The sequence below is a fragment of the Capra hircus genome, chromosome 5 (assembly GCF_001704415.2).
Source record: "Capra hircus breed San Clemente chromosome 5, ASM170441v1, whole genome shotgun sequence".
Lineage (NCBI taxonomy): Eukaryota > Metazoa > Chordata > Mammalia > Artiodactyla > Bovidae > Capra > Capra hircus.
In genome coordinates this window covers 34633607-34659095 of record NC_030812.1, presented here as the reverse complement: position 1 = coordinate 34659095, position 25489 = coordinate 34633607, and the positions used below count along the sequence as shown (strand labels likewise).

At 42.3% G+C, this 25489-nt stretch overlaps 1 protein-coding gene across 2 annotated transcripts in view; it reads left to right on the top strand.

Annotated features, from left to right (window-relative positions):
• Positions 1994-25489, top strand: part of ANO6 (anoctamin 6) — a 233530-nt gene continuing 210034 nt past the window's right edge. The window contains exon 1 of one of the 2 annotated variants that reach the window (XM_005680057.3): positions 1994-2881. In XM_005680057.3, coding sequence (XP_005680114.3) covers positions 2809-2881 — 73 coding nt within the window. In that variant the 5' untranslated portion in view covers positions 1994-2808. The remainder of the gene's footprint in view (positions 2882-25489) is intronic. The other variant, XM_018047899.1, reaches the window with a different exon arrangement.

Sequence of the window (25489 nt, the reverse complement as noted above, 5' to 3'; positions counted from 1 at the left end):
TCCAGGCCTGTTACCTTGATTATTTTTGAAACATATATTACTCAGTTGAAAAAACAATGCATGAAAGAAGCTGTAGGAAATAAAATTGATTAAATGAAATAACTGACTACTAATAATAAATTTACAGCTAACCAAAGTAAATAATTCATTTCCCTTCTAGCAATAGTCACCTTTATATATAAGTCTAGCAATGTCTCTGCAACATTTATCAGGCAAGAAAAATGTAAACTTTAAATCTGTGGAGAGTTTCAAATGACTCAGTGAAACCTAATGGAAAATCAATCACAAGAGTTTTCTAACTACTGATTAATACTGAACAAAATCCTAGGCCCAAAGAACTAGACTATTTGGTGAAAGAATGATAGCAGGGAGTTGATGAGAATTTTAAAGGTTTAGAATTGGTGGGGAGGGACTTCCCTGGTAGTCCAGTGGCTAAGACTCCATGCTCCCAATGCAAGGGGCCCAGGTTTGATTCATGGTCCATGTTGCCAGTGCTGGGGGCCCAGGTTCGATTCATGGTCAAGGAACTAGATATCACATGCCATAACTAAGAGTTCACATGGAGCAGCTAAAGATATTGCATGCTGCAACTAAGACCTGATGCATCCAAAGAAATAAATAGATAAATATTTTTTAAAAAATTGGTGGGAAAAAAAGTGATTTTAAAAAATAGCTTAAAAATATCTCTGTAGGGGTTTACAAAGTGACTTAAGAACACAGATTCTGGAATAAGCTGCTTGTTGACTCCCAGCTCAACCACTTAATCCCTGTGTGATTTTGGACAAGCTAATGGCTCTGTGCTTGAGTAAAGGAGTGGTGAATCCTAGGGTTATTATGAAGAGTAAATGACTGAATGTAAAGCATTTAGAGCGATTCCTAGGTGCCACAGGAGTAACGAATCTGCCTCCCAATACAGGAGATGCAAGAGACTGGGATTGATTCCTAGGTGAGGAAGATCCTTTGGAGTAGAAAATGGCAACCCACCCTAGTATTCTTGCTTAGAGAATTCCATGAACGGAGGAGGCCAGGGGTCTACAGTCCATCTGATCGCAGAGTCAGATACAACTGAGCAAGCAAGCAAGCACAACAGAACATTGAGAACTGTGCCTAGCACATAAAAACTACCATATGCATTTTTTAAATGAAAATTGTGAATGTTAATCACATTCACATGTAACCAAAATACTTCTGGAATTTCTATTTTAGTAGGAACCATATTATAAGCATTAGGGGCAAAGTTTACTAAATGAAAATAATCTTTTCTCCTCATTTTTTTTCTTCAGCCTCCTATCTTTAAAATGCTGTATTGGTTTCTCTTTATAGTAAAACTAATTTTCCACCAAAAGTTTCCTTAAGAAGCAAATATGTTTCCTGGATATTTCCTTAAAAGTAACTTCCTCTTGTCTTATAATGCATATTCATAGCTGTTTTCCCACTCCCACTGACAGTTGAATTCAATGCTTTATTTCTTTCATAAGAAAACATGAGAAATAAGTATATAGGAAAATAAAATGCACTTCTGTCATCTGAACATTCATTCTCATTATCATAACACTTTTGGACTTGATTGGAAAAATACAAAAAGTTTCAATAAGTTTTAGGGAAACAATGAATATAACAAGGGTTTCAAATGTACCTTCTAGCCCTTTGGAGACATCACAATGGACCCATGGGAACACACCAGCTTCTCTGGAAAAAAGTTCTGCTGATGTACAACCCCAGGAACCCGCAGTTCAAGTTACCCCATCTGTCTGAAAGCAGAAATCCCTTTGTATTTGTCTTACTGCTCCCTCTGGTCACCAGGAATGCATTCTTATACTCTCTGCCTCAACTTTATTTCAGTACCTTGTTTCCTCTGGTTATGATGGTTTTTCATATTGCTCAAGGGTTCAATTCACACCTAACCATTGCTCCAGAGTAGAATTCACACCTAACCATAATGGAGGTCTTCGCTTCCTTTGCCCTTGTGACACGGAGGATGAAGCTTTCAAGAAGATCTCTTGGCAATCATCTTCCGACCACTCCCTGCATGCGCCCCTACGGGCAGGAGTAGGGGGCGCTTCTCCCTTCCCTAACCTAACCTCACTAGATGCGGAAATCCTACCTCTTGTGAACGTGTCTTTGGGTCTCGCTCTCTTGGTCTTGTTTTCTTCTGTTGTTTCTCATCTACGAGTTTGGCCTCTTCTCTGTAATTGCCACCTCCCCATTCTCCAACAGAATACATGTTTCCCCACTTGGAGTCAGAGTAATTGATACTTTAGGATCCGCCATGGGCTCCACTTCCCTTTTAAACACCATCCAGACTTGCTCGCCTAAAGGGTCTTTCCTGGGGGCTGCAGCAGCGTCTCTCCCTTCTCGCGTAGCAGATATCAAAGAAAGCGAGCCCAGGACGTGCCCATATATGAACCTGAAACAGAGAGCTGCCTCGTTCGCAGTTGACGCTCTCGCCTCCCCCCTTCGGCGAGTTCACTGGCTGGCACAGCGCGGATACCAGCGACTCCCTTCTCTCTTCGCCTGACTTCCTTCTGGGAGCTCATAAACCCGCGGCAGTTCAATCACTCCGCAGCGAGCCCCGGCGCTCACTGGGCATGCTCAGTGGCCCGGCCCGGCTCCGGCGGCCAGAGGTTGTCTTGGACGCACCACTTGGGTCCGGATTCACCGAGCGCGGGCTGAGCACAGCGGCCCCTGAGCCGGGAGTGAGACGCGCCTTGCCGTCCCTGCCCGGGCGCCCGCCCCGTCAGAGAGCCGAAGTTCCGGACTCCAAGGAGCCCCCAACTTTGCGCCAAGTTCCGAGCTGCGGGGGGAGACATGCCCATGATGACCAGGGACGTTCTGCTAGAAATGGAGCTGGAGGAGGACGACGAAGAAGACGGGGATATCGGTGAGCGAGGGGTTTCCGGGGGCCGGGGCGGGGCGGGGAGCGGTGTGGCGCGGGGCCGGGCGCCCGGCCCCGAAATCCTCAGCCCACGCAGGAAGGACTCGGGGACTGCGCGTGGGCGCCGCACCCTTCTCGGCGAGGGAGGTTGTTGGGACCCGCGGCAGGTCGGGGGCAGAGGAACCGGGAGAAGGAAGCCTGCGCCGCCCGCCTGCGGCCGCAATGCGGTCGCTTCCAGCCGCTGACCTGCCGCCTCCCGGCTCAGCTCGCGGCGGGCGGGCGAGCGGGTGGCCCCGGGGAAGGCCGGGGAGGCGCGGGTCAGTTTCGGGACGGGCGAGGGACGAGGGCCCTGATCGGGCATCGTAGATACGGGGAAGCCCCCGCTCGCAGGAAGTCTTGACTTTGGACAACAACTTTGGGTTATTTTCTCCGGCTGGAATTGGAGCGGGGGATTCCGGGGAGCCAGCGCGGGCTGCGAGCCCGAGGGCGGGGTTCAAGGAGCGCGCCCTGGTAAGGAGAGAAGGGGTGTGACTCGCCTGAAGCCACCTCTGGGTGAAAGCAGACGCGCGGCCCTGGTACGGTGGGCTGGGGCTGGGTGGGGCTGGGTGGGGCGGCCCGGGACTGATTTGAGTCCACTGGGCGTGGGCCGGGATCCTTTTTCCGCAGCGCGGGCGGGGGAAGTGATGCAGTGGAGGAAGCCCTGAGGCAGGGTGGACCGCTGGGCATTTCCTACTCGTCCAGGGGTCCCCGGAGCTCAAGGGGAAGCCCTGCGTGCCCTATTTCTGGTTAAAAATTCTGTAGAAGTGGTGCACGGAGAGGGAGAGCTGTTTAAGAGTTAACCGAAAGGGGTGGGAGGAAGTGAGGAAGGGGATAGCAGTTGGAGGAGTGGAGAGAAAGGTCCCTAAAGAGAACACTGTCAGCTAATGATGACAGATAGGGCGCATCCGGAAGACTGGCAATTAAATTACCAGGCCGACTCCGACTCAGTTTCCTGGACGCCAAATCAGTTTCAATAACGTAACAGTTCCTGCTTACGTACTAACACTCTTCTCTAACATATTCTAATATATTCTTCTGTAATAACTTTAGTAGTAACTTTAGGAGTTAGGTGTGGTTTTTCGTTCCCATTTGGGTACTGCTCATGTATTTATTTTTCTGTTGTTTTCAACTCTCTTGAGATATAATTGACATTTAACAATGTGTAAGTTGAACGTAAAACATGTTTGACAATTTATATATTGCAAAATGATCACCACCAGACAGCTAACCCCTCCAGCATGTCACTTAATTACCATGTCTTTTTTTGTGTGTGGTGAGAACATTTAAGATCTAACCTCAAAAGATACAGTGTTATTAACTCTAAGCACTATGCTTAGATACCTGGAACTTACTCATTTTATAATTGAAAGTGTACCCTTGACTAATATCTCCCCACTCGCCCCCTCATTTTAGTGTTTCTGTGAGTTCACCTTTTAAAAATATTTCACATGTAAGTTACACAGTATTTCTCTGTCTTATTTCACTTAGCATAATACCTTCAAGTTCCATCTGTGTTGTTGCAAATGACAGGATTTCCTTGTTTTTCATGGCTCTAATATCCCATGTTATATGCATGTACGTATACTTATACACATCACATCATCTCTGTTCATTCACCTGTGGACAGATAATTATTGTCTTTCCATATCTTAGCTATTGTAGGCACTGCTCATTTAAATCCAAAGCCAAATTGAATAGAAGGTATTATATACTCCATACTTTCATTTACTTGAGAATAATTAATTAGGTATTCATCCATATGGAGGGAGCAAATAGTAGTGTTCATTTTTATGGGAGAGAAAACTGAAGCTCACAGGTTGATTTGCCTAACTTCTCACACAGCTTATTAAGATTCAAACCCAGGTTTTCTGACTTGCAAGACCTGTGCAGATTGATGCCCTTCCACCTTGTCGCTCCAGCTGTCAGGGTATTATACTACTGTTCAGCAGGCTGTAACCTGTAAATCCTGTTTCCTGCAGTCCTGTGGAGGTCCTGTAATCTAATCCTGCAGGCCTTCAAAGTCAGATTCCCTGGGGATTCCCAGTCTCTTGGCTGGATCCCCAGGCTGGAGAGCCTGATGTGGGGCCTAGAACCTTTACAACAGTGTGAAATCTTCTTTGGTATTACTGTTCTCCAGCTTGTGGGTTGCCCACCTGCAGATATAGGACTTGATTTTATCATGGTCGTGCCTCTCTTGCCATTTAGTTGTGTCTTCTCCTTTGTCCTTGGATGTGGGGTATCTTTTTTTTGGTGGGTTCCAGTGTCTTCCTGTCAGTGGCTGTTCACCAGCTAGTTGTGATTTGGTGCTCAGGCAGGAGAAGATGAGCACTTATCCCTCTACTCCTCCAGCTTGACCCAATTTCCTCAGTATACGAATACTGATTGTTTAGTCACCAAGTCGTGTCTGACTCTTGCGACTCTGTGAACTGTAGCCCACCAGGCTTCTCTGTTCATGGGATTCTCCTGGCAAGAATACTCGAGTGGGTTGGCATTTCCTTTGCCAGGGGATCTTCCAGAACCAGGGACTGAGCTTGGATCTCCTGCATTGGCAGGTGGATTCTTTACCATTGAGCCACCAGGGAAGCCCAAATTCTTATTACATACAAATATAAATCATAGGAGAAAACTTTAAAAAGTTGTAATAAAATTAGCACAATCTGTTTCATAGGAAAACAGTTTTGCCTGTTATGGTGAGGTGTCACTGTTTACATTGACAGTTGTAAATAAAGAAGGGTGAAAACCCAAATAAAAAGTAAGCAAGACTGAGCTTTGTTAACCATGCCATCAAGAGATTTCACTTTAGGGGAAAAAAGCCTAACTTGGGCTAGTCTGTATTTACCTGATGGCTGTATCAAGTCAAGCAGTGTAGGTGTATTTAAGAAAATAAATATCTCTATTCTTCTTTCATCCCACCCTTCAGAGTCTACTGATATTAATACTTTATTGTATATAGGGGTCAAGTCAACATATTTTGTGTCAGTCAACAAATACCAGATTTCAACAATTTGGAGTTGTTATACAAATTTAATGTGGGTTGCAGTGATTTTATATCAGGAGATGTTTACCATACCAGTGGAAAGTTTGTCATTGTAAAATAAGCTTTTTTAGAGCTTACCAGAAGTACGCTAATGGTATATAACCTTTTATGAAATAATTATAATTGCCAACTATGGGAGAGAAGACTCTGGTGATATGAAGATTATAATTTTAGCCTCTACCTCTAGTTTTGTAATGCAGGGCTCTGCTAAACCTGTTGACTAACATATTTCTCCCAGCGCTTGTCACTACTGAGAGTTGTGTAAAACTCACGCAGTTACTGAAGGTTTCTATGAAACTTGTCTATAGCTATTAACTTTGTACTTCAGAGCATAAGAGTTATTTTGACGCAATTTCCTGGGTAAAACCTCTATCATCAATTAATTGGCAAGAGACAAAAAGAAAAACTATTTAAACTAGATACTTCTAGTAGACTGGGATTTGCACTGCCCCCCCGCCCTTTTTTAGATGTGTGGGTTTCTGCTTACTTTCAAAGCATTGTTGAGTGCTGTAAGGGTAAGGCTTGCTTCCTTGTTTAGCATGAAATAATCGCCAGAGGTCTGTGAAAGAGCCTAATGGCATGGGAGCATTTTTGCAAAATGCCACTTATTTTCTAAATCATTTCTAACAATGAACCACAGATGTTACATCTGGGCAGTGATGGCAGGAGGTATTTGGCTCATGGCCTTTATTCCCATGATAGAGATCAAAGTTGAGGTAGGTTCTGTGTGCCTGGTGTGCAGAAGGTCCTTAGCCTCCAGAAACACTACCCCCACATCCTGCACTCACTGATCATTGAATTAAATTAACATCTCTTCCTATTGGTGTAGAAAGTGATAGAAATATCTTTTATAATCAGAATGTAGATATTTAGTATGCTGTTTTGTTTCTTGCATTTCCATTGTTCAAACTTAGCTGAAGGAAGAAAATTGTTCTCCAAAAAGAAGGCTTATCAGGATCACTTCAGATAGTTTAGGCAAAAGGTTTTTGTTTATAGTTGTGTCAACTAGAAAAAAAGCATGACCTGAAAGTTGAGAATTATGTTTTGTTCGGGAGCTTATTGAGGATCATAGCCTGGGATGACAGCCTCTCAGGTAGCTTTGAGGGACTGTTTCAAAGAGGCAAGGAAGGACCCAGGATATATAGGAGTTTTTTTGCTTTAAAAGCATGAAGAACAAGAAACATGTAGTTGAACATCAAAAGATTCCTGCTAATCACAAAACCAGACATCTCAAGTTAGAGGTTTTAGTGCTTTGTATGGGAGAATGCCAGAATCTGGGCTTATTGAAATCATTCCTTTGATATTCATCTTAACTATTATCTAGGACCTAGTATCCTGTTTTCCCTCCATCCTGAATTCCCTTCAGAGTTCATCATGGGGTGGCTGCAGTGGTTGATGAGTTTATGGCAGTAACATCTTCATTTACTGAAAGGGCTGGTGACATTTTTTGACTACTTTGGATTCCAGACTACCTATGGTAGAGTTTACTCTCTGAGCCCACAGTTAATAGTCCTTCACTGGAGTGGGGGATGGGTGGGAAGAGGCCTGTTAGCTTTGAGAGGTGATAGTCCACCTATACCTCTCAAGTATCTTTGTTAGCTTTCTTTTTACTGTTGCATTTTTATATAGACATATCTTCTGCACTATCTCTGTCCCCTCACTACAAACTTTACCTTTAATCACTTGCAAATCTGGTTCTTGTACCAGTTTTTCTTTGTAACCATTAGTTGAGCAAACCTGTGCTAGTTGTAGGATTAAGTGCTGAGCTTGTTGTGGGGAGAGTAAGGTACATGTCCTGGCCATAGAGAGTAGTTTCCACGGAACCAGCCATTTGCAGTAGGTGCTGTTATTGAAGTATGTCCACAACCATGGAGGAGGACAGGAGATGGCTGCACAGAGGAGATTGCTGGGCCAGCTGTTGAAGAAGCAGGCAGGCAGAAAGTTTGGAGTTCCAAGTATTGCCTGTGGTGGAGGAGAGCAGTGACGAGTCTGGGAAGCCAGGAAAGTGTGGCATCATGAAGAATCCTCCAAACATTTTAAGGGTTTTGGATTTTACCCTGTAGGTCAGTGGTCCCCAGCTTGCATCAGGGACTGGTTTCGTGGAAGACAGGTTTTCCATGGATGGGGTGGGGGATGATAGTTAGGATGATTCTCATAAGAAAAATGAAGCCTGGATGAATGAAGCCTGCGCAGTTCACCACAATAGGGTTCATGCTCCTTTGAGAATCTAATGTTGCTGCTGATCTGACAGGCCGCAGAACTCAGGCAGGAATGCAAGGGAAGGTCTGTAGCCCAGGGGTTGGGGACCCCAGCTGTAGGTGATCTGGAGCTCATGAAAGATGATTAGGAAAGGAGTGATAGAATCAAATTTGCTTTTGGAAAGGTCTCCCTGTCAGTGCACTGGGAAATGGGTTGGAGAGGGGAGATGGTCTGTAAGCCTTTCTGGTAGTCAGGTTCAGAAATGGCCAGTGGTGGTCATGGGAATAGAGAGAAATGGAACTGAGAGCTTGTGAGCGGGGCAGCACCTTCAAGGTCTTGGCGACTGAAGGCTTCCAGCAAACAGAGGAGTCCAAGGTGGGAGCTGAGAGATTAGGTGGAAAGTAATAGCAGGAGGAGGAGAACAGATGTGCAGGAGGGGAGAATTTTGCATTGTTCTGCAAGCCTTACACTTTTCTCTTCTGCTGTAGCTCAGACCATTCCCCTTCCCAGCAATACTAGACTCTCCTTCTCTTTCTCAGCAGCTCCCTCCCGTTCCAAACCCATCACAGTCCCAGAAAGCGATTGTTGATCTCTCTGAGCCCAAAGTGGCCACCAGTGGATGTTGACACTCCTAATTTTTCTATTCCACACAATTAGCACTCACCTTGTATTTTTGTTATTCATTATCTTTGCATTAATTCCACCAACTATAATGTAAATTTCTTGAGGGCTGAGACTAGGTCATGTAAAATATCCCAAATATTATAGACATTCCACTCCTGTAATTTAAGAAAATTCTCTCTTCCTCACCCTCCTCTAAAATGTAATAAACTTTCTGCGATGTTTTGTGTGTTTTCTGTTCTAAGTTAGTCCCCTGGTAGCTCTGCTGGTAAAGAATTCGCCTGCAATGCAGGAGACCCCAGGTCAGGAAGATCCGCTGGAGAATGGATAGGCTACCCACTCCAGTATTCTTGGGCTTCCCTGGTGGCACAGCTGGTAAAGAATCCTCCTGCAGTGCAGGAGACCTGGGTTCGATCCCTGGGTTGGAAAGATCTCCTGGAGAAGGGAATGGCTACCTACTCCAGTATTCTGGCCTGGAGAATGCCACGGACTGTACGGTTCATGGGGTCTCTAAGAGTCGGACACGACTGGGTTACTTTCAGTGCCTAGAATGATGCTTGATATCTTCAGTGGAAACCAAGTAAATCATTGTTGAAAGGAAGAAGAAATGAATTACTCTGAACAATTAATTAATTAATGTAAGTTAAGTAAATTTAATTAAGTAAATAATAAGCATAGTGGTTAGTGGTTTTTATGGCCCTGGGGAGTTCTTTTCTCTGGCACTTGGAGATGTGCACAGTCATCTATTATAAAAGTGCGGATTGTACATGTTCGTCCAGGCTCTCTGCTGGGTTCTGTGGTCCCTGACCTTCCAGTTCCTCACTATCTGGGAAGGAGGCAGATATGTGAATAGATAATCGCAGTCATCTGTGATTAATGCTAGACTGTGATCAAGGTGTGTACCAGTGTCATGGTGGCACCAAGGACAAAATATGTGACCTTGCTTAGGAGAATCCAGGATGGCTTTACAGAGGCAGTGCTGGCCCTCAAGGAATGGCCAGGTAGGTGAGGGGATGTGGAGTGTTCTGAGCATTCCTAAATGTTGCCTGATTTCTCAGCAAATCATCCTCGATGCTGTCCTTGCCCTATTTGCTCTGACAAGCGGCTCTTATGTATATGGTGTGCGTGTATATGTGTGTATTCTCTACCAGGGTATGATGGCTAAAAAGCAAACTATTCTTAAAGTCCTTCTGTTTGAGCATAGTCAGTCTTACCCTGTTGTGTAAACCTTTTGTTACTTTCAATTTCAAATCCACAATGTATCTTCCATGTTCTAACTCGCAAGTCTAATAATTACTTTCCAAAAGATTCCCCAGTGTTCTCTTAGCTGTCTCATTGTTCTTTGGATCTGACACAAGCAGCTCTAAAAGAAGAAAAGAGTTCTACACACATACCCTATCCCTATTTTTTTCTCAAGAGGTTGCAACAATCACATATGTTGATTGCCATGTGTTTCTTTTTTTCTTTCTTTTAGAAACCAAGAAATTTAGACTCCTGTAAAGATTACCCTCAGAGATGCTATTTAAATTCTTCCATTCTTTGGAGGAAGATTATAGTATGTTGTTAAGATCTCCACAGACTAGCTTTATTTATATTTTTTGGCCATGCTAAGCAGCATGTGAGATCTTAGTTCTCTGACCAGGGATCCAACCCGTTCCTTCTGCAGTGAAAGCATGGAGTCTTGACCACTGGACCACCAGGGAAGCCCCAGTCTAATGTTTAGTTAAAGGATGATCTTGCACTCTCAGTGTTATTTGTAGCAAGTTAGATTAAAATCATTGTATTTTATAGAAGTTTCCACTCTAGCTAATTCTTTAGGTTTTCTTCTTTTATCATACACATCACTTTGTGTTTTGCATTCCAGTTACTTTAGCACATTTTAGCAAACTCTATAGCCTTAGAAGGAGAAGTGCTACCTTATTTCTTTTATACCCTACAACCTAAGTATTATAATGCTTTTCACAGAGTCCAAGTATTTGTTAAGAGATGGTATTTTAGATTGTAATGCGAAGCTTTTTTTGTTACAAGTTATAAGCTGGTTGATCTGCTTTTGATACAAATCATTCAGGGTTTGGATCTATGCAAAAATCACTAGTTTTAGAACAGAAAAATATATTTCCAGTCACCTTCAACCAAGGAAATGTACTTCTTGACTGATTGGTAACTCATATGTAAATGTAGAGATTGTGAGAATTTAATACAGAGTAGTCATTGTTTTATGTCAGTATTGCTTTTCCTTTAGTTTTGTCTTGCCTTTTAAAATGCAACTAAAATTATTTAACACCCATCTTAAAAGAAGTAGCCAGTTTAAAGACTGCTTGATGAAAATGTCAACAATAGAATATTTTGGACATGTGCCAAAGAGCAATCCAAATACTATTCAGCCCCAAATCAGACGGAATGTTTGCACAGAAGACAAGTTGAAGGGTTAATAGGCAGCTTTCTCTGCCATGGTGCTTATTACTGCCCTGGCTACATGTCTGAATATTAATTGAAAGAACTTGATACAGTAAGTTGTTCAGCAGCCAAAAATACAAATGGAAGAAAATGTATTCTTTTGTGAAGTCCAGATGTTGCTTTTATATTTAATGCTTTCAATCTAGAGCATTGAAACTCTACTGTTTCCCACATTATTTGAAAATACAAATACTTGAAATTGGGGGAAAAAAGGATATTAGTCATTAAAATTCTCTTTTCTATAATTTTTATTTTAACTTTGGCAGAACTTGAGCCAGAGGTCAAAGTCATGTAAATAGATGTTCTTTCACAGAGTGCAATTATGCAAATTATGGGTTTGTTTATAAAGCTTGTTTTATATAAACCAACATTGTGTTTACATAATTTATTTTTTTATGATTTCTTCAGACATTCTATCTAGATGTTTGAAAAATAATCTTTGGCTTGGCGCAGACAAGATGATGGTGAAATTTTTCTTCTGGCATCACTATTTGTTTTTACTTTTTTCTGATTTGTGCGAAGTTTCTAATAAGTTATTCCCCACTAAATTTAAAACAAAAATAATATAACCTCCCCACATATAAACCCTTAACATTATTTTAAATGTTTTGTTATAATTTATATTATGATTTTAAACAATTGCATTCATTTGTTGTATTATCTCTTTCTGCTGTTACTTATTAAACAAGTCCTGAATGCTCAATCTGTGTAAAACATAAGATACTTTTATTTTTCTAAAGCCAACAAGCAAAAAAAGAAAAACCAACAAATCAAACCCACCTTTGTTTCTGAGTAATACAGATAGTGAAGAAAGAGTGTAAGCTCACTGATCACAGAGTTGGGCACGACTGAAGAGACTTAGCAGCAGCAGCAGCAGGGAAAGTAGAAGATTTTAAAGACAGAGCCTCTTGCATTCACTGCGGTGAGTTATTCCCTAAAGAGGACAGTTTAAAGCAAAAGGAAGAAAGAGCCTATGAAGCCTGTGCTAATACAGAATTGTGAGGAGGGAAGACAGGCCTGTAGTCGGAAGAATTAGTGGTTGGCTTTGGGCCCTTAGAATCTATCAACTGGAGCAAGTTTCTTGACTTCACAGCCTGTGTTTTCGGCCTTTGGGGGATTGCTAAGAAGAGGCAAGGAGGCTGGTATAGTGCTGGTGTGCTGAGTTGCTTCAGTTGTGTCCGACTATTTGCGACTCTATGGATTGCAGCCAGCCAGGCCCTCTGTCCATGGGATTCTCCAGGCAAGAATACTGGAGTGGATTGCCAGCCCCTCCTCCCGGGGGTCTACCCAACGTCACTTATGCCTTCTGCATTGGCATGCGGGTTCTTTACCACTGGTGCCACCTGGGAAGCCCCAGCAGTGCTGGGTATGGGGCATTTTCACTCATACTACCTGAGTGGCAGTTACAATATCACCATCATAACGAATTCTTTTACTAAACAGCAGTCATAGAAACGGCTGCTCTTAACCTCGGAGAGCCCTAAGTCCTTCCCCGCTGTCTGTCTTGGGCTGCTCTGTGTCACATTATGCGCTCAGGAACTGCCCACTAAGTGTCAGGTTGAGGGAGATCGTGACCGTGGCTGTGCTGCAGACACATGTACTTAGAGATAAAAGAGTTGAAGAATAGTATGTGGTTTCTGCAAAGAGATAATTACTATGTGTTTTCCTATATTCTTACTGATCTTCAGACGGGATGATAATGTTCTTCAGATTCCAAGAAACCTATTTCAGGGGGAATCTCTTTCAGGGAATCTTAGCAAAAGATTCCAACAGCTGACACTTTGTGGGCTCCCGATAAATGACTCATAAATGTAAGACGGTATTTTCATCGGTAGCACCTGTGGCTTTTCCCGTTCTCCCAATTGCTGTCAGCCCCCGTGTGTCACCATGTAATTGTATGCATAAGAAGAGAGGAAGAAGACTTTTAAGTAAGAGGTGAATAGCTTTTATTACAAATTGAGCTTTTAGAAGATCACAGGAGGACTGAGGAGGGAATGATTGATGGTGAGATTATCGGTGCTCAGTGTTCTCCGTGATTCCTTTGTCTGTACTGAATGGTGGATACTGGAGCATTTCAGAGAGTTCAGCATTCCGTGGAGAAAGGGCAGTCACAAGGCAGTGAAGGAACGATTATTGACCTGATGTTAACAACTTCTGTGAGGGCTTCCCTTATGGTCCAGTGGTTAAGAATTTTCCTTGCAACGCAAGGAACACGGGTTCAGTCCCTGGCCTGGGAAGACTTCACATGCCGCGGAGCAACTTAGCCCGTGTGCCACAACTGCTGAACCCATGTGCTGCAAATACTGAAGCCTGAATACATTTGAGCCTGTGTTCGGCAACAAGAGAAGGCACCACAGTGGGAAGCCCCTGCACCACAATGAAGAGTAGTCCCTGTTCATGGCAACTAGAGAGAGCCTGAGTGCAACAAAGAAGGCCTAGCACAACTGAAAAAAAAACCAAACAAACCCCTTTGACATTCTTCCCACCAGCCCTCTCCCAATTTCTGACCATTGTGTTTGCAGGCACTGTCAGTCTTGGCCCCACATTCTCTTAATATCTTCAGAGATTATCCCTGGGTCTCTGAGAGAGGACCTTCTCGGCCTTTGTTGGCCCGGCATACTTAAACCCACTCTCACAGGGTTGGGGGATGCCTTGGGAATCGACATCTACTTTGATCCAGAGGGGAGGAGAGACGAGGCCCCAGGATCCCTAACCACCAACAAAGTCCTGGATAAGTGTAGATATTAGGGATCAGGTAAAAGTGGTCTTTACTTGAGGCTTGGATTTGCAGATGAAAACTTCACTTTCGTTAGAGGTACTTATGTTGGAGGTAAAAGAGGATGACTCTTCCCTGTGTTGAAAGGTTATTTCCACCATCTTTTACAGATAGCCTGACCTTGGCCAAGGCTATGGACCTGCTTCCTATTGGACTGTGAATGTCTGTAATGAAGGAGAAAAGGGCCACTCTGTTGGTTTGTGGTCCTTTTAATTTATCCCACACCAGCTTCTCCTGCTGTCATTCTAATCTCCTCAGGGTCTGTTCTCTTGCCCCTGTCCCAATATTTTCATCAGGCCCTTAGCCTGGGTCTGCAGAGATGGAGGCCACCACTACTAAAGTTTTGTGCAGATAGAAGTTCAAATTCTAACCTATAAATTCACTAGCTGAGTGACCTTGAGTGATTAATGTAACTTTCTCCTCACCTGTAAAATGGAGTTAATATTAGAACCTATTCAAGGGTGGTTATGTAAAAAATGACATAATTTTAAAAAGCTTACTTTGCAGGATTGTGGTGTCTAATAGAATAAAGCCCTCCATAATTAGGAGATAATGTTAGTATTGTGGATAGATGTTTTATCCTGTATTTTAACTCAGGTACATCTCTCTTTCTTTTTATTAGAGATTTTACTACTCTTTCATTTATACAGCTCATTGTTCTTTTTGTCTTTTTCATTAAACTAAGGGCATCTTGAGAGCTATTATCTCAGTGAGCAGCATAATGCCTGGCACAGGCATTATGATCAATACAATCTTGGTGAATGAGTTAGGCAATGAATGAAAGATATTGATTATTGAAGAGTGGTATGGTATAATTGGAAAGGTGGAATGTTGGATACAGATCTACCCTTGGGTAGGTTCATGTAACTTTGGAGCCTTGGTTTCCAGATCAGAAAAATGAGTAGAAATAATAATACAGAAGGGGTAATGATATATACTTTATAAGATTTTTATAAAGTTTAAAACATACAAAAGGATGAGGGACAGTTCCAGGCACATAATGGGCCAATAAATAATAGTGGCGTTCATTATAAAACAATTAAAAAGGGAGAAATATAAAAAGTGTGTTAGTCTCTCAGTTGTGTCTGACTCTTTGTGACCCTCTGAACTGTACGTAGCTCTCTAGGTTCCTCTTTCCATGAAATTCCCCAGGCAAGAAGACTGGAGTGGGTTGCCATTCCCTTCTTCAGGAGATCTTCCCAACCCAGGCATCAATCCTGGGTCTCCCACATTGCAGGCTGATTCTTTACTACTGAGCCACTGGAAGAAATATAAGTGACTAGCATTACTTAAGTTGGATTTTCCAGTAGATGCATTTCACAGTAGAATTATATCATGGATATATATAATTTTAGTAAGAAAGGTAAGAGAATATAGGATAAAAATTCATAATGAAATTTAAGTGATACTTTGATAAGCTTTACACTAAAAAAATGTGTAAGAAATAGGAATGTCTCTTAATCTAAAATTTAAGATTTTCTTTCATCAAGGCCTAAAAGGTGATTGTTGATATTGATCATGTGAACTTTTAATAAAATAAACATTTAATAAGATAGGAGTTTTAAATAAATATGTAATTTTACTTATCATGTGAATGATCAGTTATTTTTAATGGGAAAATTCTAAAATGTTTAATTTTCCCACAAGATTAAAATTTCTATTAGTTGAGTTTTATTGAAAAGTTTGAAGTCACATAAAAAAACCTGTTAAAAGAGATGGATGTGGCACAGCTCAAAATGACAAAACATAAACACGTAAAGAAATTGTTACCCTAATGGGGTGAATTGCTTTACATTTAGTGATATAAAATACGGAAATAGACCATACATAATTTGCAAAATAGGTATATGAAATAAGGTTTCTCATTTTATAAGCTTGACGTTTGGGAATGAGTCAGCCCATATCGGTTTGTTAGAAATGGAACACTGCCAGGTCCCCCTCCAGCAGCATCAGACCTAAGAAAAGTTAGACATTCCATTCCTTTTGGGTAGGCGAGAGCAAAGGAAAAGGGGGAAGGCCGCTTTGATCGCCAGAGTTTACTGTTGTTTGCATTATATGTAAGTCTTCCCAGAAGTGACTTTTCAATAAAACCCAGAGTTCCATCCTTCAGTTACTGCACTTAGAACTGCGTTTCTTGTCCCCTGGGTTTCAGCCTATGCTCCATCCACAAGATGCCTGACTGGCTCGTATTTCCTGCCTCCATTTAAATTTAGATAATGTTTGGTGCTCACAGGGTACATGCTTCTATAACAGGCATATTGCAGCTTCCAAGTCACAGAGGAGACGGGAACATTTCTAGCAGGCCTTGCCATTCACTGTTAATGGTGAGCAGCACAGCAGATGGCTTTTGAGCAATGGGGTAATCATGGTTTTCTTGAGGCTTACAGTTGCCTCAACTGTGGCGAGTGGCTTGTTTTGTACTTCAAAACGCTTATTTTGAAGACTTCAATCACAATCTTGACTAACTTATTTGGCACATACACAAAAATCCCTTTGAAAGCTGATCATAGTATTGCTAGCAGTGGCCTTCAAAGATCAGATCTAGTTTGTTGCTTTTTTAAAAAGTCATGTGCAGAGATTTCATTTAGCTCTAAGCTGGCTTGATCTCACCTCACAAGTTTTATTAATTTGGTAAATATTTTCTGAAGACCTCCTACAGGTCATGTGCTGCTTAAGGTCTGAGGGCACCAGAAGACTCCATCTCTGGTGAAGCTTATAGTCTAATAAATAATCAAATACCATCCCCCCACACCCACATGGAAATCCATTTATTTACCTAATGTCTATTCAGCACGCTCTCTCTGCCAGGTGTTGTGCTGGGCACTAGGAATTCAATACACAAGACAGAAGAAACAGCCTCTGCCCTCAATGAGTAGGCCCACTGGCAGGGAAGACAAACATGCCAACCAGTCACCAGCAAATTTATATTTAAAGATTGTGAAAAAAGAGGCAGAACCAGGGCAGCACAGCCAAGAACAGAAGTGGGGCATATCCGAATCCCGGTCAGAGGACTGGGCCCTCCCTGGGGGATGGCTGACAAGTGCAGCTGTTGTTCTCATAATTCTAAAAATAGCACGACCTTAGACTACAGTCTTTAAAAGGCACGTCGTCTTCGAGAAGGTTCAAGATGTACACTAGATTAATGTGTACAACACCACACGTGGTTTCAGGCTCACAACTCCAGTTGTACGGGGGGGATCCTCCATATGGGAGCTTTGTTGGTATTGCTTTCAGTAGCTGTTAATGCACCTTGCAAAAGTGAGCAAGTAGCATTGCTGCTGTGCCAGTGGGCCTGTGTCTGTGTACCCCTGGGTAGATTGGCTAGGATGTTACCACTGGATTGAAAGTGGAAGTGTTAGTCACTGAGTCATCTTCGACTCTTTGCGACCCCCATGAACTGTAGCCCTCCAGGCTTCTCCATCCATGGGATTTTCCAGGCAAGAACACTAGAGGACGTTGCCATTTCCTCCTCTAGGGGATCTTCCCAATTCAGGGATCGAACCTGGGTCTCCTGCATTGCATTGCAGGCAGACTCTTTACCATCTGAGCCACCAGAGAAGTCAAGTGAAAGTTGCTCAGTTGTGTCGACTCTTTGTGACCACATGGACTACACAGTGCATGGAATTCTCCAGGCCAGAAAACTGGAGTGGGTAGCCTTTCCCTTCTCCAGGGGATCTTCCCAACCCAGGGATCAAATCCAGGTCTCCAACATTGCAGGCAGATTCTTTACCAGCTGAGCCACAAGGGAAGCCCAAGCACTGGATTGGAAAGGAGCAAAACTTATTTCTCTTTCTTTGTGGCTCAGTTTAGGATAGTGTTCTGATGGAAGTTGAAGGAGAAGGTGAGGTATGGCACAAGCAGTTCTGTGTATTTCCCTTGCGCTTCCAGAGGAGGAGGATGGATGGGGAGGTGGGGCACATACCTCTTGTTCTCCGTGCCCCACCCTTTCCTCTCCTGACTTGGAGGGGCAGGGAGCTAGCAAGAATTCCTTTTCTAGATTCTCAGCCAGAAACTGGTTCTCTTGTCTTCCTGCCCCACCAGCTGAGGGGTGTGACTCATTCCTGTTTGGAAGTGACCAATGTTAGCTGGGAGTCATAACCAAGCCCCTGAGGCATGAATCAGAATTTGTATGATGGTGGAAAAGCCCCACAGAGACTGAGGTACATATTCAAGAATTTCTCCCCTTGACAAATCCTATGACTAGTGTGGTGGTGGTGGCAGTTTAGTCACTAAGTTGTGTCCAACACTTGTGACCCCATGAACTGCAGCCTGCCAGGCTCCTCTATCCATGGAATTTTCCAGGCAGGAATACTGGAGTAGGTTGCCATTTCCTTCTCCAAGGAATCTTCCCAAACCAGGAATTGAACCTGGATTTCCTGCACTGCAGGAGGTCTCCTATAATACTTTCTAATAAATAAGGTCCTACTGTATAACACAGAGAACTACATTCAATATCCTATGTTAAAGCATAGAAGGGAATATAAAAAAAATCACCTTGCTGTACAGCAGAAATTAATGCAACATTGTAAATCAACTATGCATCAATAAAAAAAATATTGAACCTAAAATAAATATAAAAAAGAAACACTCTCTAGAATTCCTTCCCTGTGAATAGCACCCTGGTATTAGAGTATTATGTAGTGGTGGTTTAGTTGCTAAGTCATGTCTGACTCTTGCTACCCTATGGGCTGTAGCCTGCCAGGAATGTCCTTAGAATTCTGCAGGCAAGAATACTGGAGTGGGTTGCCATTTCCTTCCCCAGGGTATCTTCCTGATCCAGGAATCAAACCCGGGTCTCCTGCATTGCAGGCAGATTCTTTACCAGCTGAGTTACTGGAGTAGTATGGAAGATGCAAATTAAAACTACTTTTGTGTTTTCAATTGATAGGGCAGAAAGAAACAGATGCAAATTGTTTCCATTTGCTCTTAAAACATCCTGTTGTTTTTCTGTGTTAGAATCTTTCATACATGACTGAAATCTAATAGGCAGTATGGTTGTATTGTTAAACTTATTGTTATATCCATTACAACTAGTTCCTTTCAGATGGAGACTGTTTTCTTATAAATGCCATTGAGATCTAGAGATCTGGAGATGCCATTAACCTTTTGCCATGCTTTTTATCTGAACGCTCCACTCCTGGTCATGTTTACTTAGTTCAGTAGTATTTTTTTTTTTAACATGTAAAAGACATATTTCACATCCTGTAAGATGTAGTTAAATGCTCAGTTTGGTAAGTTTTGACCATTGCATAACCAGCCACCCAAAATAAGACAGAGGACATTTTCATCACCCTTTCAATTCAAGCTGTCACCACCCCCTCCCACAATCCAGGCAAACACTTAAGGATATCTACTACATAAATTGGTTTCACCTGTTCTTAAACTCCATCTAAATGGAATCATAGAGAATTTAGTCTTTTGTGTAGCTGACTTCTTTCACTTAGCGTAGTTCTTTTCGAAGTCCATCCATGTTGTGGATGAATGGCTGCTGCTCCTGCTGCTGTCGCTTCATTCGTGTCCGACTCTGTGCGACCCCAGAGACGGCAGCCCACCAGGCTCCCCCGTCCCTGGGATTCTCCAGGCAAGAACACTGGAGTGGGCTGCCATTTCCTTCTCCAATGCATGAAAGTGAAAAGTGAAAGCGAAGTCGCTCAGTCGTGTCTGACTCTTTGCGACTCCATGGACTGCAGCCCACCGGGCTCCTCCATCCATGGTACTTTCCAGGCAAGAGTACTGGAGTGGGTTGCCATTGCCTTCTCTGGGATGAATGCCTAGTATATTTTAACTGTAAGAATATCTGGAAAAATATTTTGATTTAAGTCTTAACATATTACATCTCTGATAAACAGCAAACTAACAATACTTAACCTTTTGATTCTGTCTTTAAGGTCAAGTATTTTTTGATCTTAGTTATTTTTGTACTTTTGTAATCTTTTTAGCTCATACAATGCCTTGCCTGTAATAGGAAATTAGCAAATGTTTTCTTTAAGTTGGGAGAGAATGTGTGAGGAAAATGAACTCATATCTCATTTTATAGAAATTCAGATTTTAATTGCCCTGCTGTGGTTGAAAACAAACAGCATGTTCATTCTGAGCATTAGCCCACTAACAGTTTTACACTCCAGAGTGGACTGTTTGTGGGCACTTTTCTCCAGGGTAAGAAGTTCAAGTGTAACAATAATTCATTTTTCTAAAAGGTCAGTTGTTATTGACTTTTTTTTTGACTAGTAAAAATATCTAAACAGATATTATTAGCTTCATTTGGTAATTGAAGAGCTCTGAAAACAAGGACATTTATAGTGATCTGTCCAAAATGAAGGAGTGATTCAATGTTGGTGCAAGATATTCAGTTCCAAAATATTTGTTCTAGCACATGTGTTCCAAGTTCCCAGAGAAGTTATTGACACTGACGTTGGTTCCTCTTAAGGGTGACTCATGATTTCTTGAGTCTGGTTTCCACTGTTAGTCATCTGCACTGCTTGGATTAAAGCAGGCTGTTAGATTCTGCCGGATTCCAACCTTCACAGTATACCAATCCCCCCCCTCCCCCCAACCCGCCCCTGCTCCCACGCCCTTGATTCCCACCTCCTGGCTCAGCCACTCAGCAGTCTGGAACCAATTCTGACTCCAGGCAAGCAGGATTTTATAACTGAACTTTTAGTATCAGTGCAGTGTCAACTTGTGCTTGTGTTTCGGTTCAGTCTTTTAACCCTAGTTGCCTAAACTCTTCTCAGAAGCATGCCTAGAACGCCAGTCTCTCTAGCTGTTCCGGTCCTGTCTTAGTCTCATCAGCGTCTCCTCGTTTCTCTCATTCGTGGGAAGTGAAGGCCTTCCTGTTGCTGTGTGGTACCCCCTGCCCCTTGCCAGGCCCCCATAGGCCGGCCTGTGTCCCCAGATTTGATAACATGAGCTGTATCTCTGTCCCTTTCTCGAGCTGTTTTACCAGTGGTACCTTAAATCTTGGCAATTTTACATCAAAATGTATTTCTTTTCCCTCCATTTCATTAGTCATGCATGCTGACTGTGAGTAAGAGTGGGATACAGTTTGCTGCAATAAGAGATAGGAGATGTAACTTCAGCCCAGCACCTAAGAAAGAAATCAAGTGTTTACTGGAATGTGGGCATACCACCTTCTGGGTCTGGTAGAAGTCTGTGCCTGGCAGTAAACAGTGCTATTCAAAAACAGTTCCCACAGCTGAGGAGGGACCAGGTTGAGCACCAGGGTACCTGAGCTGAGCTGGTACTCAGCTGAGAGTGTGATAGCTGGGGCTAGAAACCTTCTTTCCCTGTTCTTCGATATGGAAAGTGGATATTTTCTGTCTTGTGCATGTACCCTTTTAAGAAGAGTCCCCGGTCAAAATTTCCAGTATTTGAAAATGTACTGAAAATCTAAAAAGTAGAGAAGCACTCTGAGCTTTCCCCTTCCCTTGCTGATGCTGATGGCGTTTCTGAGCCAGTGTGCCTCTGCCTTCACATTCCCTGGTCATCACACCCTCTGGCAGGTGGCCTGCCTCCTGGTTCCTGCACTGGGCTTAGCCAGGCACTTGCTCTCAGGCCTCCTTCCTCCCAGGCCGCCTCCACAGCCTCATCCTGAATCTGCCTGGGCCAGGCTGACTGTCTTTGGAAATGGCAGAGGCTATCCCCAGGTCTCCTGCATTGTAGGCAGACGCTTTATCCTCTGAGCCACCAGGGAACCCTATATATGATGGAAAGAGGGTTCTTAACCTGCGTTTGGTGAGGGAAATTAGCTAAGGTGAACACACAGGCAAGACAGCCCTGACCCTGTTGGGACAGAGGCTAGAAGACATCAGGTCGCATTTTAATTATTTTAGAAAAGTGATAAATGCTGTGAATAGGCAGACTATTGAAGGTTTATTATCAGACTTCGGATGACACTAGTGTGTGTCCTTGTCATTCATTTCATTAAGCTTTTACGTGTGAAGCTGAAGAGAGATTGAGAAAGATTCCCTTCAGAATTTAAGCTTTTATACCGTTTCTAAGGTTACAGAGTTTCACATGCCTTTGAAAAACGCTGATGTGACTGCTGAGTTTTAATCTGCTACTGGAATAGAAATGTATGTATTAATATTTTGTAAACATGTAGAAAATCCATAATCTGTGACTTTTATTTGCCCACAAGTAGTAAGAGATTATTTGGATAATAAAATATGGTGACAAATTGCTTTGTAACTTTTTGAAGTCTAAGTGAATTTATTGCACATTGGAGTCACCTTGTCCATCCGTGCATTCATTTTTTGTTTTTGTCTTTTTTTTTACTTTGGCCAGGACATATAGCATGTGGAATCTAGTTCCCTGACCAGGAATCAAACCTGTGCCCTTATAGTGGAAGTGTGGACTCAACCACTGGACCATCAGGAAAGTCCCACATTCTGAACTTTTAAAAGCACCACTTTCTTAATGTTATCTGCTCATGACAACCTGGAATAAAGCATTTTATTTTTCTATGAATCTCTCTCCTCAAATATAAAAGAGTGATTGAATCTACCTGCTTTCTGTTTTTATTAGAGTGATTATAGATGCACTTTTTGGTATAATTCATTACTGCAGTTAAATAAGAGAGATTCAGACATAGTACACTTTCATTTAATCTCCTGGAAGAGTGTGTTGTAAAGAAATCTTTAAATAACTTAAATTGGAAGCTTATTTTCTTGTAGGAATAGTATATAAAGGAAGATTATACCGAGGGTTTGTGTTTTTTTTTTTTTTGGTCCTGTGTTTTATAGAAATAATCACAAAATACTTGAATCCAGTATAGGTGCTATACAAAGCTTTTCCTGTAACTTAAAAATTGATTGGTCAGGGAAATCCAGTAACCGTATAAAATCATACTTGATTTTTTAAGACAATAGAAAAGCTTCTGTTCATGTTCTTCATGACTCCTGCCGTATTTTTATTGTAGTCATTAGAGGATGAGTGAGTGGAAGACTTTGCGAGTGGATGGGTTTGCAGAAGGCTCTTGAAAGGACAGTGTCTGTGAGGCATCTTTGGAGAGGCTTGTGGGAGTCTCTGGCATGGAGGGTGGCCTCTCTTTTCTTCTTTTCGGCCATGCTCTGTGACACATGAGATCTTAGTTTTCTGACCAGGGATCAAACCTGTACCCTCTGCAATGGAAGTGCAGATTCTTAACCACTGGGTCACCAGGGAATTTCTGAGGATGAACTTTTTGAGAAACTGAGCAGAAAGATGCTTGCTGCTGCCCTATTTCTGTTCATATTACTCGAGCTACTAATTAGGTTCTTGACTTGGGTCAGTAGATTGACATGGGTGGGCTTGGGAGTAGGAAGACTCTTGGATCCCCTAAACTGTATGAGAAGAGGGTTTATTTGCATATTTACAGGTCTCTGGTGAAAGGAATCCATGTTTCATCAGACTCTTTTTTAAAATTTATTGTTTTATTTTAATTGGAGGCTAATTACTGTACAATATTGTGATGGTTTTTGCCATACATCAACATGAATCCCACCAACCTGAAACCACTCCCACCTCCCTCCCTACCCCATCCCTCTGGGTTGTCCCAGAGCACCGACTTTGAGCGCCATTTCATGCATCGAACTTGCACTGGTCATCTATTTTACATATGGTATTACACATGTTTCAGTGCTGTTCTCTCAAATCACCCCACCCTCGCCTTCGCCCACAGAGTCCAAAAGTCTGTTCTTTACATCTGTGTCTCTTTTGTTGCCTTTCATATAGGATTGTCATTACCATCTTTCTAAATTTCATATATATTTGTTAATACACTGTATTGGTGTTTCTCTTTCTGGCTTACTTCACTCTGTATAATAGGCTCCAGTTTCATCCACTTCATTAGAACTGACTCAAATGTGTTTTTTTTTTTACAATTGAGTAATATTCCGTTGTGTATATGTAGCACGGCTTCCTTACCCATTTGTCTGCCAATGGACATCTAGGTTGCTTCCATGTCCTAGCTATTGTAAACAGGGCCGCGATGAATATTGGGGTACATGTGTGACTTTTAATTCTGGTTTCCTTTGTGTGTATGCCAAGCAGTGGAATTGCTGGGTCGTATTGCAGTTCTATTTCCAGTTTTTTAAGGAATCTCCACACTGTTCATAGTGGCTGTACTAGTTTGCGTTTCCACCAACAGTGTAAGAGGGTTCCCTTTTCTCCACACCCTCTCCAGCATTTATTGTTTGTAGACTTTTTGGTGGCAGCCATCTGACCGGCATGAGATGGTGCCTCATTGTGGTTTCATCAGACTCTTAAGGGACTTGTTGATCCAAAAGGACTGAATTGCCAATTCAGTGAGACTGGTAGGGCTATGACAGAGAACTCCTGCCTTAAGGTTTGTCAGCTGCACAGGCTGTAAGCTCACTAACAGCGCTGCCTTTTGTCATCATCTGCTCCCACACTGGCAATCCTAAGGTCCACCTGGTTTAAAATGTGTTCATGACAGTGGCTTCCCTTGTGTGGCTGTACTGGGGGAAGACTAGGGAAGGAACAGAGAATGTTCTTATTATATGTGTGTTCTTTATGTTTCTTGACTTTTGACCTTCTGTTTTAATTAGGAATCTTTGGTCACAGGGGACAGAAAGGCTAATCAAATGGCCTGAATAATCAAGGGAATTTATTCGTACAAGAAGTGAAAGGCTCAGGGGTGGTTTTAGTTCCAGGAGCCAACCTTGCCCTCAGGTCTGATGGAAGGGACTCTCAGCTGCACCAGCTCTCATTGTAGCTGAGGACAGGAGTGGTTTCCCACCTTTTACTACATCATCCACAGAAAGAAAGCATTCGGGTAACTTCTTAGCCCTAGAAATCCCACCAGATAACACTGATAAGATTATATAAGCACCTCTGTAACCACCATTGTGGTCATGAGTCACAGGGTCTCTTGGTGAGCCCCCAAGAGTGGAGTTATTTACGCCACATAAAGCACATTTTCTTTTGAACTTTTGTATCATTAAATTCTGAAACTAAAACTGTGGTGAAATAATCAGTTAGTTCACAGTACTGAAGTGTAGTTTTTAATAGTCACAGTAACTTATTAGTTTTATGTTTGCTTTTTCTTAATATAAAAATTGGAGTCATAATATCTTTTCTATTGTTCTGTCTTAAAAACAAACAAAACATTAAAACTGATTTTTCTTTGAGGGAGGAGGCTCATTAGAGCCCTCCTCTCTTTCCTTGTGTTGGTGGTGTTGACAGCTCTTTATAGAAAAGATATTTCCCTGGCTTAATGAGATTTTTTTACTGTGGTGCCACAAATGTTTTTCAAATACCTCTCCAGTGTAAAGCAGCAGAAAAGTCTTGTTGGGAAGGTTTTCTGATATTAGGATGACTGAATTAAAATCTTTACTCTGATGCTTACTGGTTGTGCAAACTTAAGTAAGTTGGTGATTCCCTGAGCTATTTTCTCTCTTTGTAAAGATAAAATGAGAAAATGTACTTAAAGGACTTTGTACAGTGCCCCGGACTAGTAGCTGTTTATATTAGCCAAATTATG